We start from the raw sequence: 21433 nt of genomic DNA, 5'->3' as shown, positions 1-21433 counted from the left end.
TCCTCAACACGGGGGCCCCTCAGGGGTGCGTGCTCAGTCCCCTCCTGTACTCCCTGTTCACCCATGACTGCATGGCCAGGCACGACTCCAACACCATCATTAAGTTTGCCGACGACACAACAGTGGTAGGCCTGATCACCGACAACGATGAGACAGCCTATAGGGAGGAGGTCAGAGACCTGGCCGTGTGGTGCCAGGATAACAACCTCTCCCTCAACGTGACCAAGACAAAGGAGATGATTGTGGACTACAGGAAAAAAAAGAGGACTGAGCACGCCCCCATTCTCATTGACGGGGCTGTAGTGGAACAGGTTGAGAGCTTCAAGTTCCTTGGTGTCCACATCACCAACAAACTATCATGGTCCAAACACACCAAGACAGTCGTGAAGAGGGCACGACAAAGCCTATTCCCCCTCAGGAGACTGAAAAGATTCGGCATGGGTCCTCAGATCCTCAAAACATTCTACAGCTGCACCATCGAGAGCATCCTGACTGGTTGCATCACCGCCTGGTATGGCAACTGCTTGGCCTCCGACCGCAAGGCACTACAGAGGGTAGTGCGTACGGCCCAGTACATCACTGGGGCCAAGCTTCCTGCCATCCAGGACCTCTGTACCAGGTGGTGTCAGAGGAAGGCCCTCAAAATTGTCAAAGACTCCAGCCACCCTAGTCATAGACTGTTCTCTCTGCTACCGCATGGCAAGCGGTACCGGAGTGCCAAGTCTAGGTCCAAAAGACTTCTCAACAGCTTCTACCCCCAAGCCATAAGACTCCTGAACAGCTAATCATGGCTACCCGGACTATTTGCACTGCCCCCCCACGCCATCTTTTTACGCTGCTGCTACTCTGTTAATTATTTATGCATAGTCATTTTAACTCTACCCACATGTACATATTACTTCAACTACCTCAACTAGCCGGTGCCCCCGCACATTGACTCTGCACCGGTACCCCCCTGTATATATAGCCTCCCTACTGTTATTTTATTTTACTTCTGCTCTTTTTTTCTCAACACTTTTTTGTTGTTGTTTTATTTTACTTTTTTATTAAAAATAAATGCACTGTTGGTTAAGGGCTGTAAGTAAGCATTTCACTGTAATGTCTGCACCTGTTTTATTTGGCGCATGTGGCCAATAAAATTTGATTTGATTTGATTTAATATGACATAGAATATGTTTTCCCCCCTGTATGCAAGGCAATTACAGTGTGGCTCTAGTGAGGCCTCTGCATCAAACGTTTCATTATGGATTAAAAGCAGCGGGCCGGAGAATGAGGCAGACGCGGCTGCTGCTCGCACTGACCATGATCAGATAGACAGACTCCAGACCGGCCAATTAAAAGGCCCCATATTCAATTACCACTCTCCGTAGGGCCTGGGGATGAGACGAGACCACTGTGAAAGTATTAACCTTTTAAAGCACACAGCCTTTCACTAAGTGTTATTTATCTTAGTGATGGAGGAATAGAACATGATTTGCTGTGCCCAAGGTTTATTAGAGACCCTGTGCAACTATATAAAGTTATCAAATTTTAACTGTTTGGCTACCACTAGAACTTGACAGGTGGGAGGCATTGCCATGTAAATTCTACCTAGCCCACTGGTTTATAACTATGGTAATTACCAGGTTAAAATAATCTGGACAAAGTGGCCCTCTATCAGGAAGACAACTAATGTGTTCTGTAGAGGCATGGTCCATTTGATGATCTAGAGATGGGGAGAAAGAGAGAGTACCTCTGAAGACCCTCTTAGGGTAAAACCACCAACATTTATTTTTTCATCTGTGTCCTTCCGGAAGACAGTACTTCAATCTGATGGCTTGAGAGAGTGTATGTTCAATGTGTTGGTTCCCTAGTATGACACAGGCAAGGAAATAGCTAGCACTATTGTGTGATTTGCAGTCTCCCTACAATGTCATCTTTTAGATGCATTTTGCGTCGACTGTGTGGATTAGTGTTATGTATGCTTGTCAGAAAGGGTCTACAATAATGCATGTTTTATGGTTGATCCTTGTATACCTTCCACCAATCATTGTGTATCAATCCCACATAAGTTCAGTGCAAGTTGTTTTAGTAGCTTTATTCCTTTACAGAGGTCTGTGAAATCATCGTTAACTTTCACAGATGTACCTGTCTGTACTGTATATTGAACTCTGGTGTTTGTTTCTATTAAAACCTACTGGTTAGATGTGGCCTGTAAGCCCTCTGAGCAGCAGACCAGCCTGGCCTCTCCTAGAGGGAGAGATGCTATATATTCCCTTCCAAGGTTTTTATGGTAATGAGCGAGGCCACAGTGAGCAGAGTAGACCTAGAGAGGAAGGTCAGACACACAGGCAATTATAGAAACTGTTCAGTGTGATTACATGTACAACCTTTGTCAACTTCATTAAATTAAATTCTACAAGCAGCAACCTGAGCTCATGCATCATATTAATTAGAGCAATGTTGCCTGTAAGAAACTAATTTCATTTGGAATGTCTTTCCTAAAAGAGATGGGGGCTTTTAAAAGAGATCATCTTGTTATTTTGTGCTGAAATTATAAGAGATTATTTGTTTTTCAGGCTGGTCACTTTCCTCGGTCTGAAAATGAGAGGAACAGAGACATATCTAAGCTGGAGACAATAACACTGTATTTTACAATGCCAATACAGCTTTCCCAGATAGCCTATTTACATGTATTAGAAAAGAGCACTGCCACGATCTACTGTCTCTGGTACTATTTTAGCATATCAGTAACCCACTCACTCAGTATGAACTCATACGTTTATTGTACCATTCATTATAACAATAACATCATTACACTATTATTTGTCGATCAACCTCACTACATATCCTCCCTGCAGTTGGCTAGCTGATGTTGTGTTAGCATTCATAACACGCTGAGTGGATGTTACAATCATTAGCACAGTGGTGTTCAATCAGAGACTTCCCAGGTGCTACTCTAGGATTATGTTCATTATCTATTGTATGAGATTTGAGAGTATCATCACACAGAGGAAATGAGAGAGCGAGTGGGAGAGAAAACGAGAGCGTAGAAGAGGGGAGAGTAAGAAAGAGGGAGAGAGAGGGTGAATGAAAGAGAGGGAGGGAGGGAGAGGGAGAAGGAGAGAGACGAGTGAAATAATCACCACTTTGCTTTTCAAATCAAGTTTGACAATTATTTCCCCGAAAAAAGAGACCATGATCCCAAGTGATGGGGTGGCTGACTTGCTTATAGCATTCAAACACATTTTGAATGCATTTCCTTTTGGTAAACATGAAACCAAACAAAACATCTCTAAAATAACATTGTTTTCATCCTTGCCACTTTGTGATGAGAAGCCTGTTGTGGCATACTCTTTTGATGGCATCCTGAAAGTGGCGAGGAATAGGCTACCTTAACGATCCGAGCCAGAGCACTACCTGTGGGTGGTTCAATTAAATCAAATGGATTTTAAAGTGACTGGGGAATGGGGCTGGCTGACGTGACATAGAATGCAGCGATCAGGGCAGGATGTTCTGAAGTGGATTGAGTGTGCTTTGAAAATCTGTCCCCCTTCTATCTCTTGGTTCCCTGGAGTGCCTTTTGAAGCAGACCACACGTACACACACACACACACACACACACACACACACACACACACACACACACACACACACACACACACACACACACACACACACACACACACACACACACACACACACATACACACACACACACACACACACACACACCCACACACACACACACACACACACACACACACACACACACACACACACACACACCACACATACACTGCCATCCACATCCAGAGGTCTGTCAGTGTGTTCCAGCTGGTTCAGTGAGAGGAGAGAACAGATCCATTCCTCATAAGCAACCTCCCACTAGAGTGGCTGGTTCATTCTCCCTCTCTCTTGCTCTCTTTCATCTGCTTTTTAGGGACTTCTGTCAGTCTCTCTGTTCTCTCTTTTGCTCTCTCTGTCTGTCTCTCGCAATCTCTCTCTCTCTCTCCATCTCCTCTCTCCCTCTCCATCTTCCTCCCTTCACCATGAGTGGAGAGTTTAATTAATCTATTTCCCTGATGTTTCCTTTCAAGACCAAATCTAAAACACAATCATCATCCCGGCAGAGCTATTCTGAACGACACAGGCCATTATGTTTCTTTGGCGACAAAGCACTTGTCTGAAACAAAGATGAATCAAATCGTATTTTCTCTGATGTATCAGAGAGGCATAGACTCGCAACAATAGACACAGCGGGAACTGAAGAGGAGTCTTGGCGGGGTGTATGCTCAAATGAGCAGCCTTAGTTTATCAGTTGTTTTGCTCTGCTTTCTGTTGCAGTAGTATGCAGACTAACCTGTTCTTTGTCACTGAGGTGTTCCACAATAGGGTGATTCCTCACGAAACTAGAACAAAACAGGACCATGATTTTTTACATTTTCACGAAATTATGTATCAATAGAAGGATCCTTTGGAGGAAGGATTGTTGACATACTGTATATTTGACATTTGTATCTTAAAGCATAATAAAAAATATAAATATTAATTGAAGTTGGAATATATGTGACATTTTGGCCTTACCCAGGCCTTCTTAATTCATGTTTATATTTTTCAGTATTCATATATTATTGCAAGAAAATTGTTATTGAACTCAAACCACTACTCATATTACAGAGCAAGCGGTAAAGCTTCATATGACACCATTTTTTCTTTTTAGCACATACAGATGGAACATTATGGTGTCTTATGGGTAAGGCCAATATGTCACAAATGTTCCAACTTCAATTAATTATTTCTCAATTATGCTTTAAGATACAAATGACAAATGTACAGTGGGGAAAAAAAGTATTTAGTCAGCCACCAATTGTGCAAGTTCTCCCACTTAAAAAGATGAGAGAGGCCTGTAATTTTCATCATAGGTACACGTCAACTATGACAGACAAAATGAGAAAAAATAATCCCGAAAATCACATTGTAGGATTTTTAATGAATTTATTTGCAAATTGTGGTGGAAAATAAGTATTTGGTCAATAACAAAAGTTTCTCAATACTTTGTTATATACCCTTTGTTGGCAATGACACAGGTCAAACGTTTTCTGTAAGTCTTCACAAGGTTTTCACACACTGTTGCTGGTATTTTGGCCCATTCCTCCATGCAGATCTCCTCTAGAGCAGTGATGTTTTGGGGCTGTCGCTGAGCAACACAGACTTTCAACTCCCTCCAAAGATTTTCTATGGGGTTGAGATCTGGAGACTGGCTAGCCCACTCCAGGACCTTGAAATGCTTCTTACGAAGCTACTCCTTCGTTGCCCGGGCAGTGTGTTTGGGATCATTGTCATGCTGAAAGACCCAGCCACGTTTCATCTTCAATGCCCTTGCTGATGGAAGGAGGTTTTCACTCAAAATCTCACGATACATGGCCCCATTCATTCTTTCCTTTACACGGATCAGTCGTCCTGGTCCCTTTGCAGAAAAACAGCCCCAAAGCATGATGTTTCCACCCCCATGCTTCACAGTAGATATGGTGTTCTTTGGATGAAACTCAGCATTCTTTGTCCTCCAAACACGACGAGTTGAGTTTTTACCAAAAAGTTCTATTTTGGTTTCATCTGACCATATGACATTCTCCCAATCCTCTTCTGGATCATCCAAATGCACTCTAGCAAACTTCAGACGGACCTGGACATGTACTGGCTTAAGCAGGGGGACACGTCTGGCACTGCAGGATTTGAGTCCCTGGCGGCGTAGTGTGTTACTTTGGTCCCAGCTCTCTGCAGGTCATTCACTAGGTCCCCCCGTGTGGTTCTGGGATTTTTGCTCACCGTTCTTGTGATCATTTTGACCCCACAGGGTGAGATCTTGCGTGGAGCCCCAGATCGAGGGAGATTATCAGTGGTCTTGTATGTCTTCCATTTCCTAATAATTGCTCCCACAGTTGATTTATTCAAACCAAGCTGCTTACCTATTGCAGATTCAGTCTTCCCAGCCTGGTGCAGGTCTACAATTTTGTTTCTGGTGTCCTTTGACAGCTCTTTGGTCTTGGCCATAGTGGAGTTTGGAGTGTGACTGTTTGAGGTTGTGGACAGGTGTCTTTTATACTGATAACAAGTTCAAACAGGTGCCATTAATACAGGTAACAAGTGGAGGACAGAGGAGCCAGAAATCTTGCTTGTTTGTAGGTGACCAAATACTTATTTTCCACCATCATTTGCAAATAAATTCATTAAAAATCCTACAATGTGATTTTCTGGATTTTTTTTCCTCAATTTGTCTGTCATAGTTGACGTGTACCTATGATGAAAATTACAGCCTCTCTCATCTTTTTAAGTGGGAGAACTTGCACAATTGGTGGCTGACTAAATACTTGTTTCCCCCAAAGGACCCTTCTATGGACAACAGTTTGTGAAAATCCCCAAAATCATGGTCCTGTTTTGTGGTTAATCATCCAATACATACAGTATGTGATACACATTCTGCCATACTGTAAGATGTACATCTAGTTCATAAGTATTCCCACATTATGTTACATATTCTGTGTATTCTGTGTCCAATGCATGTAGTTGATATGTATTCAGTGACAGTAGCCCGTTCCCTCATGGCATTTGGAAACGACCATAAGGTCTTTGCTCTCTCAACCAGAGCTAGCTGGATCCTGCACTTTCTTTCCCACCGCATTCAGTAAACAGAAGCAGTGGAGTTCAGAGGTGCTACACTAAACCCAACTCTCCACAAAACCCCCCGATTAGGTTCCAGTCAGGCTTCCTGGCTGATTATAGAGCACTAATCACTTAGCCGGAGTGGAACAGGTTATCCTCAAGAGCTGCTGGGGCAATCAGGCCAGGTCTCAAAGGGTGTGTGGCTTTTGCTGACTGCTGAAGTTAGACAGTGTTACCACAAGCTAGCTGTGATCCTATTGGTATTACAAGTAAATGTGATAAAAGAGGTGTGGAAAAAATTTCAGAAGTCATTTGCAGTATGAATAAGCCTTATGACTTATGTGTACTGGCAGTGCAGTTCTAGAGGTCAGAACAGGGTTTTATTTTAATTTTTTCACCCAGCACTAACACAGCTGATTCAAATAATCTTCCAATTGTGGTCTTCAATTTAAGACCAGTTCGTTAAATCAAGTGTGTTAGAGATGGGCTGGAACAAAAGCCTGCATGCGCTGCAGCTCTCGAGGACAAAGAAAGGACGTCAGCTCTGTGTGCCTGGGTGGGGCTCACAGCCTTTTACTATGGGTAATTATAGGAAAGAATGAATTAAAAAGTGATTACCCAACATACAGTAATGGGACTGGATGGTACTGGCACGGAATCCTCTATTGGAAACATTAATTGGTGGCTTGTAAAGCAATGATCTGGCATTGGATAATTCACTTTGATCTTTACAGGAGCCACAGGTGCCAACATGCCGGGTGGCAGACTTCTGACAAGGATGTGCTGAGCTGCAGTTTTCCTTTCTTCTGAGGACTTGTGTACGATGTTCATTGTTCATGGGGACACAGTGATTCCTTTTATGTCACAATTTCCACTGCAGTCTCGCCCCAATTGATAGATTTATAATTGCTGTATTACATATGAACCAATATATCAATGTTTTCTAATGTTCTTTATCGATTTGGATAATCGCACATATGGCAGAATGCACTCTACACTCAACTGTACATCACACAGTCTCTCTCAGCAATAACAATACGAACAGAATGTTCTAGTCATCTGAATGTATATGCACACCAGCTGCTAGCCACCTATTCACAGCCAAAGAGTCATTTCCGCCACAGTGTGATGTCATAAATCGCAGCCGTAATGAAAAAGGCTGGGCGCAAATGAGCCAGTGTGGTGCTCAAACATTTTTAATTGTGTCTTTTGCAGTCGCAATGATCCTATTGTGCTCCAAGTGAATTGCGCTTAAGAAATATGGTTTCCACTTGAAATGGACTGGAGCGTTTAATATGTGTAATGTTGTTATCCAAGAGATATGTTTAATGTTGAACTTTAAACCGATTATATAGGCCATATAATAGTTTCTATACCACATTTCTATGATATGGACAGGGAAGTATTATTTCACAAACCAATCTAGTAGAAAGACAAAACCGATGTCGATGAAACATATCTACTTCTATTTTCTCATAAGTCTCAAGGCTTTTCCTTTGTTGTGACTGGGTGCTGAGGGAGCTGTCTCCCCCTCAGGTCTGAGTTCATTCTGGGCTTAAATCCTGCTCTGTGCTTTGAGTGTTTTATCTGATCTGGGACCAGCACAGAGACGTTCTCTCTCTCTCAGGCAGTGACACAGAGAGCCCTGCGGTGTCCAGAGCTACTGATGAAATATGTATCCAGGTTTTATGAAGTGGTGATGCCGGCGCTCCATCTGAAGTGATGCACGCTGTATTTATCACTCCTTTCTCTCAGAGAGAAAGTGACAATAGGTGGAAGAGGGGGAGATAAACTGACCTTCATCCATTCTCTTCCCTCATCTGGAAGTGTAATGTGGTGAATATGGCTGAGCCTCAATCTGTCAGATGACAAGTGAGTTTGTTGATTAAATCTCTTTCTCTCTCTCTCTCTCTCTATCTCTCTCTCTCTCTCTCTCTCTCTCTCTCTCTCTCTCTCTCTCTCTCTCTCTCTCTCTCTCTCTCTCTCTCTCTCTCTCTCTCTCTCTCTCTCTCTCTATATATATATCTCTCTCTCTCTCTCTCTCTCTCTCTCTCTCTCTCTCTCTCTCTCAGGGTGATGACGTCCTGACAGTCATCAAAATGAAGGCTCAGTGGCCAGCCTGGCAACCCTTGAATGTGTGAGTAGTCCAACAGCTACCTCCTCTATCATCTCTCTCTGTTTCTCTCACTCTCTCTCTGACTAACTCACTCACACTTTCTCCTGAGGGATTTGATCCGTCCTGCAGCAACGTCCCTTTTCCTTCCTCTCCCTCCCTCCTTTCTATATGCCACCCTCACCCTTCTTCTTCACGCTCCTTCCATGTATTTCTCTCTTTTCACATATGCATGAGTTATACCACACTGCAAGGACTTCTTCATTGCTCATCCACTCAACGTTGAATCATGCCTGGCCTCCCAAGCACACAAATGAGGTATCACAACTCATTGATCCAAAATTCTGCACTCGACTTGTTGCTCTGTGCCTTTGAGCCACTTAAAAGCACATGCCCAGAATCTGATAGCTCATCTCCACATGCACCAAGCTGATCAGTGTGACTAGGCTTCCTTTAGACTCCTGCATGCATAAACCCTCATGTAATCTCTTATTTATGAGAAAGACAAGGAGCAGGTTAGCCCAGGTAGTGCAGAGAGAGAAGCATCCTCAACACTCACAGAGGTTCCGAGTGTGAGACTCCAAAGAGAGCTTCCAAAGGAAGCCACAGCGAGGGACAGAGCCAATCAAATCCACAGAGGATAATTAGCTCGCTATCTTGTTTATATGCCAGCAAATGAATTGTATCATAAAGTGGCTGTGTAAATGCAGAGGAAATCAAATCAACTGGTGTAGGGGATGGGTGGTAGGAAAGGGAGGAGAAGAGGAGGGGAAGAGGAGAGGAGGAGAAGAGGAGAGGAGGGGAAGAGGAGAGGAGGAGAGGAGAGGAGGAGAGGAGGAGAGGAGGGGAAGAGGAGAGAAGGAGGTAGAGGTTATTGCTTGTAGTGTGATGTGGAAATGCACACATTCTGTTCGTACATGAGGTTTTCTTCCTTGAAAGTAGAGTACAGAAATGGTTAAGTGCATATTTTGCTCCTGCGATTTAAGGATATTTCTTTTTATTCTTTAAAATGAGTCTGTTGGGATTGCATACGATTTTTGTTTTTACATGTTCGTACATGTTTTTGAACGTGTTTATAAATGTTGTTTGTACGTGTTTCTACATGTGATTCAAAAAGTGTGTGTGTGAATTAGTGAAGGGGGCTTGTGTTACTGCACTTGTGTGTACATGTGTATGTATGTGTGTGGGTTAAGAGGGTGTGTGTTTTGATGATGAGTGATAGAACTCCTGGAGGGGTTTTTCTCCATCAAGGTTAAGGGCCTCCTGCAGGCTCCTGTGTATCAAGACATCAGGCTGACCTATTTTACACAGCTGCCTGCCAATTAACAAACCCACTTACCCTGCCTTTGAAGAAGAGAAAGAGGGAGAAAAAATAAATAAACAGAGAGAGAGAGAGAGAGAGAGAGAGAGCAAGAGAGAGAGAAATAGACGTTGATTAATTATCAGTGGTGAGAAAACCAGCTCTTTATTACGTCTGAAGGATCCAAGGCAGATTGTTAGAGATGGAGCTTCAGGTTCAGGGATATCTGGGATCAGTGTTGGGTTAGGAAGGGTTTGGAAGAACTAGAACATTAATGAATACACTGTGTTTATGTAACCACATTTCTTTACCTGTCTCTTTATCAATCTTCCCTTCTAGTGCCTTTGTTCCACAGTGATCACTTCTATTGATTTGGAACTTAAGTGGTCATCTTAAGAGAGATGTGGTGGATGGAGCAAAGGAAAGGGAGAGAGAGAAAGTCAGATGAGGGTGGAGAGGGAGTGAGGGAGGTGGGTGAGTGGAGGGGTGCAGATATGACATCCATTATTACACACAGCAGAGCTGTCTCCTGAGACTCATAACATGTTAAAGGGAGAGGAAGAGAGCGAGAGAGAGATAGAGAAAAATTTACCAAAATAGGGAAAGATGGATGCAGAGAGAGAGCAACAGAGAAAGAGATATGTTCAGAGAGAGAGAGGGAGGAATAGAACATAAGAGAGGTGGGAATTCCACCAGGGCTGTCTCCAACCAACCAACCAACCGCTCCATGCCGCCACACCAAGGTCAGCATCAGGGTCAACACGGAGATTGATTGCTGGCGCTATCGTTGAGGAAAGCTTGCCTAATTAAAAATGCTGTGGCACACTGATGAAATTACCCACTGCCCGCCTCATTTGCATACACGCCAGGGGATTGACCGGGCTGGTCTTGGCAGGAATCAATTTCCTGTGTGTTGTGTTCTCGTTCCTCCTCCTTCCCTCCGGCCATGTTTTATTGACGTGTAAACACATCATTCTCCCTGCCTGTCGTTTTCACAATGTCCTTTTAAATGACATGTTTGCTTTTGCCCTCCCCGGCTGGATTGATGAGGAGTACATTTTATACAGTGAACTGGAGACTCAGGGTCGCTGCAGCTGCTTTCCACTTTGAGTTTAAGGTCTGTGTCTGTCTGTCTGTCCTTGGTAGGTGAAACACGTTTGAGAGGACGTCTGGTTTCATCTGGTTTCACTCTCAGTCCCACTGGTCTACCTGCACTTCTAGATAACCTGACATAATCCGCTGCAATGTTCCTCTGGGAATATGTATATCTCACACGTACACCTGCCACCTGTGCACACACGTAGGCTTCCGAGCACACACACACATGCACACACACGCACTCGTATGGTCAGGTGCCACAAAGAGGGAAAATTACAATTGGCTCAGAACAGGGCAGCACGGCTGGCCCTTAAATGTAGATGGAGAGCTAACATTAATAACGTGCATGTCAATCTCTCATGGCTCAAAGTGGAGGAGAGATTGACTTCATCACTACTTGTTTTTGTAAAAAGTGTTGACAAGCTGAATGCTCCGAGCTGTCTGTTTAAACTACTAGCACACAGCTCGGACACCCATGCCTACCTCACAAGACATGCTACCCAAAGGTCTCTTCACAATCCCCAAGTCAAGAACAGACTATGGGAGGCACACAGTACTACATAGAGCCATGACTACATGGAACTCTATTCCAAATCAGGTAACTGATGTAAGCAGTAGAATCAGATTTAAAAAAACAGATACAAATACAGCTTATGGAACAGCGGGGACTGTGAAGAGACACACACACAGGCACAGACACACATACACATGATAAGACACACGCTCTACACACACGTACACATGGATGTTGTATTGTAAATATGTGATAGCAGAGTAGTGGCCTGAGGGAACACACTTAATGTGTTGTGAAAAGTGTTATGAAATGTAATGTAATGTCATGTATTATTTTAAATTGTATGTAACTGCCTTAATGTTGCTGGACCCCAGGAAGAGTAGCTGTTGCCTTGACAGGAACTAATGGGGATTCATAATAAATACAAAAAAAACAAATACTCAGGCACACATGCACACACACACACCTGCACCTTAGAGACTATTTGAACCTCAGAGAATATTTGCACCTTATCTGCACTGACTCTCCAGACAGCCAACCCATACACACAAACGCACGCACGCACGCACAAACACACACACACACACACACACACACACACACCCACACACGCACGCACACGCACACACAGTAACACTGCTGTTCTATAATATACTATTTATTCAACTGTGCGACCAAGACACTATCCACTTTATATTTGTAATATAGTCATTCTTGACATTTATACTGTATATCCTATTGTGTAGACATCACCTTTATTACTATGCATACCACATTCCTCTAATTACTTGTTAGTTTTGATTGACCTTTGATTAATATTGATTGATATTGTAATGCCATGTTGAGGGGCTAGCACGCAAGCATTTCACTGCACCTTTTATACCTGCTGTAAACTGTTTATGGAACAAATAACATTTGATTTGACACACACACAACAACAATGTGTCACACAATGTGCTAGTGACACAGACAGAGCAGCCCCTGTGGGAATCTTTGTCCCTGGGCGGTGTTCTCTGTCTCTGTCAAAGTACAGAGCCATTCCTCTCTCAAACACACATTCGAGCATGAAGGCAAGCATGCACACACACTCTCCAGAGCCTCAATGTACTCAGACGGTCCCCACAGAAAACAGCCTACACCCCTCTCTTTCTCTCCATCTTCCTCTCTTTGTCCCCCCCCCACACTCACATATACCCCCCCCCCTCTCTCTCTCTGTCTCTCTCTCTCTCTCTCTCTCTCTCTCTCTCTCTCTCTCTCTCTCTCTCTCTCTCTCTCTCTCTCTCTCTCTCTCTCTCTCAGAGCAGGAATGGCTGTGCCTGTGACAGCTACAGCTACCTCCATGATGTCCAGTAGTGAGCCCCTCGTCTTTTTAAAGCACCCTGTACTTCTCATCAGAGCCTTTCTAAAGACAGCAGGACTACCCCAGCTCTCTAAGGCTTCCAGTTGATTAGCATTGTGCTGACAGACAGACAGAAACAGGGAAAGAAGGGGCTGTCAATGAAAACGCAGCCCTTAATGAGCTAAAGGGTTTGTCTTTGTTACTCAGAGACAGCCTGTTTGCTGGGGATGTGGGTGGTGGAAAGGAGGGAGGGAAGGAGGGAAGGAGGGAGGGAGGGAGGGAAGCTCAATTGTCACCTGAAACAATTATCCATCCTGCTATTCTCCTGTCATTGTTCTGTTCTTTATCTGCCGGTAAATCCATCAGATTTTCTATGACCACACACACCTCAGCCCTGTCCTGTCAAGCACTGTCCTGTCCAGTCATGTCCTCCAATACACGGTAATAATCACCTCTAAGGATGTGTAAGAGCTCTAATCCTCTGGGAACACACAGCAGGCTGCCAGCCGTCCCCTCATCCCCCTCATGTGTCACCGCGTCCCTTTGCTCAGCTCAGCCAGTCTCGGAGGCCTTAGGTTTATCTCTGACGGCCACATTGGTCCCAACACAAAGCCGACTTGTAACTGACAGGGTGGCATTAGGGATAGGGTGTAGGATGGTGGGAGGTATATATCAACCCCTGATAAACGTTCATTAGAAATGCTGTGGTTTGGTACTAGGAAAAAGTATTCCTGAACAGACATTTTGTGTTTGTGACGATGTGGTGACTGTGTGTCTTCTGTGTGTGTTGCCGTGTGCAATATTGTGCTTGTGACTGTCTGTGAACTAGCGCACACGTCACAACATTCTCTGTTGCACACACACACACACACACACACACACACACACACACACACACACACACACACACACACACACACACACACACATACACATACACATACACACACACACACACACACACACACATACATACATACACATACATACACATATACACATACTTGTGGCTCTCTGCCACCAGTAAAATCTTTAGGGGTGTTTATTACTCATTACCGCTGGCTGGCAGCTCTGTGTTGAACTGTTGTAGGGGGTGAGCTGGATGCGCAGAGCATGCCAGAGGCAGCAAAGAAACTTCTCTACATCTCTGTGGACTTCAGTACCCCTTCTCTCATCCTTTCATCATTCTTCATCTCCCTTTCCTTGCTATCCCTCTTTCTCTTTTCATGCTTTTTAGGGACTTCAGTCAGTATTTCTGTTCTCTCTCTCTCCCTCTCTCTTCCTCTCTCTTTCTCTCGCTCTCTACTCTCTCTCTTCTCTCTTCCACTTTTCACATTTAGTCATTTAACAGGCACCCTTATCCAGAGTGACTTGCAATCAGTGCATTGATCAACTAAAGGTAGGTAGAACATCACATATCACAACTTTTGCAATTGTGACTTTCTTCAAAATAGTCCCTTCTCTCTGTCCTCCAGTCGTGCTGCCCCGTCGGCTGAGTTCTCAGTGGACCGTACCCGTCACCTGATGTCCTTCCTCACCATGCTGGGGCCCAGCCCTGACTGGAACGTGGGGCTGTCTGCAGAGGATCTCTGCACCAAGGAGTGTGGTTGGGCCCAGAGGGTTGTCCAAGATATGATCCCCTGGGATGCAGGCACCGACAACGGAGTCACCTACGAGGTCAGTGACCCCCTCAAAATGTCACAACTACACGTTCTAATATTCACACTATCTCTACCACAGGGATTCTAACCATAACACTGGAGCGCAAGCCCCAGACATCACACATCACTCACACCACCTACTGTATAATATCACACTTTCTTATAGGGCTGGGAATTGCCAGGGACCTCACGATACCATATTATCATGATACTTAGGTGCCGATACGATATGTATTGCGATTCTCACGATTCTATATGTATTGCTATTCGATACTGCGATGTTAATGCAATTCGATGTTCCAAACATATGTCTGCCGCAGAGGGACAAGAGAGAGCCATGAGAAAATGAGTTTTGATCAGTCATGGAAATTAAAGTGCTGGAAACAAATTGGCTCAGTATTTAAAAAGAAGATGAAGCAAAAGCTATGAAGGAAAAATACTGGAATTTTGGTGCATGTACAGCCGACTAGTGCGAAAATAATATTGCGATATAGTCAAAAATAATATTGCAATACACTGAGTATACAAAACATTAGGAACACCTTTCTAATATTGAGTTGCACCCCCTTTTGCCCTCAGAACAGCCTCAATTCGTCGAGGCATGGACTCTACAAGGTGTCGAAGGAGTTCCACAGGGATGCTGGCCCATGTTGACTCCAATGCGTCCCACATTTGTATCAAGTTGGCTGGATGTCCTTTGTGTGGTGGACCATTCTTGATACACACGGAAAACTGTTGAGCGTGAAAAACCCAGCAGCGTTGCAGTTGTTGACACACTCAAACCAGTGCGCCTGGCAACTACTACCATTCCCCGTTCAAAGGCACTTAAATATTTTGTCTTGCCCATTCACCTTCTGAATGGCACACATACACAATCCATGTCTCAATTGTATGAAGGCTTAAAAATCCTTCTTTAACTTGTCTCCTCCCCTTCATCGACACTGATTGAAGTGGATTTAACAAGTGACATCAATAAGGTATTATAGCTTTCACCTAGATTCACCTGGTCAGTCTGTCATGGAAAGAGCAGGTGTTCCTAATGTTTTGTACACTCAGTGTATATGTCAATATATTATTTTTCCTTATTGGTAGACTGGTAGGGGAGCCTTTGCTGTGCTATGTGAGCTCACAGACAGACCTCTGGCTGATCCCTGGGAGTTCACAGACGAACCTGTTGAACTGTTTCTCCCCTGCTTGATTTGGCTCGCCCCACCAATGACTTCACTCATATCAAATGTCTGAAGCCTCATACATACTTACAGTGTACTTGGGTAGAAGAAAGAACAAGTTGTGTAAGAACCAGTCAAGAGTTATGAAATAAGGTTGTAGAGTGTTTTATTATTGAACAGTGTCTATATATTTTAGTGGTTTTAGGAAGCCTGAAGTTGAAGTTTGGAGTTTGTTCTCTCTCACTGTGTGACTCTGCTCTCCACTGATGTGAAATAGTATGATGTATGTAATGATGTAGCGTCCACAAACTGTACATTGTAATGGATGGTTTTGCCTGCCATATAACATATCGGAAGTTCAAAGGTGTGACAGATTTTGATCACCATAAAAACACCAGCACTTTTACAAAGTTACATGTCATCCCTTTATGTTCAGACTAGTGGATGGCTTGTTTTCCAGTGCTGTGCCTTCAGAAGCCCTGTGGCTGTGTTTGCTGTGTTAGCCCCCTGCTGGCAGACCTTTGCTGCAGACTAATGACAACAGTTTCACCACATAACCCCATAAATCATAGTGTCCCTGACCCAGATCTATGAATTCATGTTGTTTTAGTGGATGTGGCTTTGTGACTTGTATAATCTAGGTTTGCCAGTCTTAGGAGGCCATATGCTATTTGTCCTGGGACGAGACTATGTAGATGTGTTGCATGCCTCCATATTGCACATGAAGAGACCTATTGCAACCTTTCATGTATTTTTTATTTTATTTATTTTTATTTATTTCACCTTTCACCTTTATTTAACCAGGTAAGTACAAGGTTATCTGCAAAGACATGTTTTATCACTGATATCATGACACTCTTCCTCAATACTACAATGGAACACATATTGACATGAAAAGCACAGTCATGTATGTTGACTCTTCATTTGTGTGTGTGTGTGTTCTGTCCTCCAGTCTCCCAACAAGCCCACAGTCCCTCAGGAGAAGATTCGCCCCCTGACCAGCCTGGACCACCCCCAGAGCCCCTTCTACGACCCTGAGGGGGGCGCCATTACCCCCGTGGCCAGGGTAGTGGTGGAGCGCATCGCCCGAAAGGTCGTTCATCCAATCATCTCTCTCCATTCCTTCCCTTCCTTTGGCTGCTATATCTCTCCCACTTTTCTTGTCTCTTTCCTCTTTCTTTGCTTACTTCACTTCCTATTTCCATCCTCCTTCTGTATCACGCTCTACTCACTCCTCTTGTTCCTTCCCTCCAGCTGTCACCAACACAACCTGATTTCTTGCACATCAAGGCATGTTTGAGGTTCGCTCTAAGATCTCGAAGCGGTTACAAACTTTTGATTATGTGCCTGTGTTCATAAGGTTGTTTCGGTATACGATTCAAAATGAAATGGTAAACAAACAGCACAATGGAGCATATTGGTGTATTGAACTAGAAACGTCAACTTAAAAGCTTCAGACACTAAGAGGAAGATACATGTTTTTCCATCTGAGAAGAACGTAACTTTATTTTTGCTCCCTCTGCATTGTTCCAGTGCCTAACTGAAGAAGTTGTGGATCAATACAGCTGTAGATATAGATGTTAGTTGTACAGGTGCAGTTTGAAGAGAGCAGGTATTGAACAGTGATGTAAATGTCAGTGGACTATAGCATTTACACAGCATCGAGCCAAGCAGACTCAACTGGAATCTCTCCATCTACTCTCTCATAGCCTTTACCAATATATTGATCCTCACACACTGAAGCATGCAGGTACAAGCACACATGTGCACGCACAATCGCACACACACACACAGCAACCCCCTCCCACACCCACACACACACCCTATCACTCTGATCGTTTGTCACTTGCCCTAAGCGGACATCTGTTGTTATGACAGCTGAATGCCATTATCAGCATGTCCCCATATCACCTCCCCGTTCGCTAGAAAGATAGATAAATACATACGCTAGCTAGATAGCGACAACGTGTATCTGTGAGCTCCAGCCAAGGTGAGAGATGCATCAGCTGACCTCCCTGTTTACCCCCTTCTCTGTCTGATAGCCACCAGAGGCAAACAGAGGATCTTATCACAACAGAGTGGTATGTATTCCACAACGCAGGCCTGTGTTTGTCTGTCCGCAGGGCGAGCAGTGCAACATCGTGCCTGATAACGTGGACGACATTGTGGCTGATATCGCCCAGGAGGAGAAAGAGGAAGGTCTGTGTCTCTCTTTATCTCTCTCCGCCCTCTTTGTCCCTGTATCTCTTCAAATCTGCCAACAAAGGTTGGAACAGAGGAGCGATAAGCAAAAGAGAGGAGAAAGGCATGTCTCTCTCTCTCGCTCTCTCGCTCTCTCTCTCTCGCTCTCTCACTCTCTCTCTGTCTGCCCATCTCCAGGCGTGGGAGATTAGAACGAGAACTTGAGAAACAGTTCAATTAGTTAACCCAGCCAGCATAATCGTCCTCCACGTTGCCTTTTCTCTCTCTCTCTTTCATGGGAAAGCTGCACAGATGGAATCATATGCAGATTTGATCAGTAGTGGCATTTTCATTAAATCAATAAGGCTGCAGTTGAGATTGTTCCAAGTGAATTGTCGCTCCTCAACATGTCCCAGGGACATACATGTTTGATTTGATTTGAGTCAGATTAATGTTTCAATAGCACATCACTTAGTGAGGAGGGCTTAGGCACCCAACACACACCTGAGGAAACACATAACTACTTATGACTTTGAACATTTGTGTTTATGCCCTTCATCAACATTATTTGATTAATGTCTTTCTCCTCTCTCTCTCTCTCTCTCTCTCTCTCTCTCTCTCTCTCTCTCTCTCTCTCTCTCTCTCTCTCTTCTCTCTCTCTCTCTCTTTCTCTCCTCTCTCCTCCCTTCTTTCCTCCCTCCTCCTTCCTTCCCTCTCTCTCTCCCTCCTCCCTCTCTCTCCCTCTCTCTCTCTCTCTCTCTCTCTCTCTCTCTCTCTCTCTCTCTCTCTCTCTCTCTCTCTCTCTCTCTCTCTCTCTCTCTCTCGCCTCTCTCTCTCTCTCTCTCTCTCTCTCTTGCTCTCTCTCGTTCCCACATTCCCTCCCTTCAGACGACACTCCAGAGACGTGTATCTACTCCAACTGGTCTCCCTGGTCAGCTTGCAGCTCAGCCACCTGTGACAAGGCAAGAGATGAGACAGAGGATGCTGAAGGCCCAGCTGGACCTCAGTGTACCCTGCCCTCACACCCAGGACTTTGAGCCCTGCATGGGGCCCGGCTGCAGCGACGAGGGTCAGTATGTTGGATGTACTAGGCAGCTCATGAGACATGGCGGGGTTCGAACAAAGGTTAACCTGAGATTTACAAGACTGTGTTAGCCTCCTGAGCTAAAGCCGATATATTAGCTGAGGGAACTAACGAAGTCTCGTCAACACGTGAGCTTGGTTCACCGAACCACATCCATTATACATTTATAGTGACATGAACACATATAGTACAATACAACCTTGGATACAATCTGGAAATGTGTATTTCTTGTTGCTGTTCGGTGTATAAACACCCATCTAAAATAAACTTCAGCATCTGACCACCAAGCCCCTTTATAGCTCCTAGAGCTTACTAGTGTGGACTTCATCTTTGGTAGCATTTCATAGGTTATTGCAACGAGTCAGACAGGGAAAGGTAAAATCTGGTTCAGTGCAGGTCTTTATTGGTGTGGGGTCATCGATAAAGCCCTCAGCTCGTTTGTAGCTCGGCCAATAAAGTTGTAGCATCATAGAGGTGAGGGGGACGCTGTGTTTCTGAGACAAGCCTATAAAATGTGTAATGAGCTAAAGCTGCCGGGAGCCCACAGTGGATACTAAGGCTTTATTAAAAGACACATAACAAATTATGAGAATACACACAGGGACAACATGTCTTTGCTGCTTGCAGTGAAAGATTAATGAATAATAAAATAGGCTTGGGTATGAGTGTGTGTGTGTGTGTGTGTGTGTGTGTGTGTGTGTGTGTGTGTGTGTGTGTGTGTGTGTGTGTGTGTGTGTGTGTGTGTGTGCGTGCGTGCAAGTGGAAGTATGCCCAATCTGACGTAATGAAAATATCAGACCCACAATGAATATAAATTCAGTAGAAAGCATCTTCTCATTGACAAACAATATCAAGAGTTGACCTTGAATCTCTGGAGGTGGTCTATCTTCAGTTCCACCTATTAGTACATTATTTCTATAATCATCTCTTGTCCCCTTCCACACATGTCCTTAAACAGCATCCCACTTATTACCATGGAGATCTGGCTCCCTTCACTTTGAATGGTCTGTTAAAGAACTCTATTGAATTCATAATTGATTCATAATACAGAGGCTTAGCTGGCGTGTGTGTGTTGTTGTGTGTGTGTGTGTGTGTGATGCATACACACACAAATGCTCTTATTCAGGGCTCTTATTCATGAAATGCTTATTATTAAAGATTAATTAATGATTTGCTCATCTAATTAATGAGCTGCTTTAATGAGCAGAACTAAATGAGTCTTTCAGTCTGGGGAGGGAGGGTTTAGATATAAATCCACGTGTGAGTCTCACCCAGAACGACACTTTCCCTCCCTCCCTTCCTCCCTCCCTCCCTCCCTCCCTCCCTCCCTCCCTCCCTCCCTCCCTCCCTCCCCCTCCTGAACATAATGCAGCAACAGCAGGGGGTGGTTATAATTGAGGAGAAACATGTCTGTTACATAAATGCATTCACAGCTTATGCATTTTTAAAGCTCTTGGGTAAGACTTTGGGTACAGGTGTACTGGTACAAGCTCTTGTAATGGCCATGAGCTGACATAGATGCTCATAGTCTTGTATTGTCTTACTATGATAAATGAGACTAACAGGAGGCCCTATAGTGTAGATACATCATACACTGGTTGATTATATAAAGTGTGATGTAGCTACTAACACTGCAAGGACATTAAAATCCTGAATGCAACGCAAATGCATAACTGACCGTGACCTTTTGCCTTTGCCCCCGACCTCTCAGAAGGGTCCACCTGCATGATGTCAGAGTGGATCACCTGGTCTCCGTGCAGCATGTCATGTGGGATGGGCATGCGCTCCCGGGAACGCTATGTCAAGCAGTTCCCTGATGATGGCTCTGTGTGTACCTTACCTACTGAGGAGAATGAGAAGTGTATTGTGAACGAGAGTGCAGTGAGTAGCTTTCACCCCTGAAATCAATGGTTCACAAAAAAACTGAACAAAACTAACTGGGCCTCATTTGTTGTTTGTTTGTATGAGTCATTTATCACACACATTGCTGCATTTATCAAAGTTTTTGTTTTTAATCAGGTAAACAAACAATTTCCGAGGTATAGGAAATGTTTGATTAATCTGTGTATTTCTATGCTGTTGATAAATTAGGCCCATTGTGTGCATCAATACTCAGTGGAAGAGCATCTGCTAAATTATTCAAATGCACTGCTCAAACTATTAGAATAATGTATAATTATGCAGGATTGAAACATGATTACAGGACAAAGTAATGCATATGTGGATTAAGCTCTGCCTCTCCGATTGAACACACCCTCTCCCCTCTCTTCCTCTCTCCCATTCTTCCCTCTCCTCTCTCCTCTCCCCCCCTTCTCATTCACTCCTCCTCTTC

General features: G+C 44.1%; 1 protein-coding gene across 1 annotated transcript in view; it reads left to right on the top strand.

Moving 5' to 3' along the window:
• The window catches only part of LOC311114877 (spondin-1-like), a gene marked incomplete at both ends in the record, with an annotated part of 89328 nt that extends 68346 nt beyond the window's left edge, over positions 1-20982 (top strand). The window contains 7 exon segments of the mRNA XM_084190109.1: positions 8715-8779; positions 14482-14683; positions 16789-16929; positions 17960-18035; positions 18906-18984; positions 18986-19086; positions 20813-20982. Of these exon segments, the coding sequence (XP_084046235.1) occupies positions 8715-8779; positions 14482-14683; positions 16789-16929; positions 17960-18035; positions 18906-18984; positions 18986-19086; positions 20813-20982 (834 nt within the window).
• Between the last annotated feature and the right edge of the window lie 451 nt (positions 20983-21433).

Source organism: Coregonus lavaretus (assembly GCF_964263955.1).
Source record: "Coregonus lavaretus genome assembly, contig: HAP1_SCAFFOLD_1862, whole genome shotgun sequence".
NCBI lineage: Eukaryota > Metazoa > Chordata > Actinopteri > Salmoniformes > Salmonidae > Coregonus > Coregonus lavaretus.
This window is presented reverse-complemented; position numbering and strand designations above follow the sequence as displayed.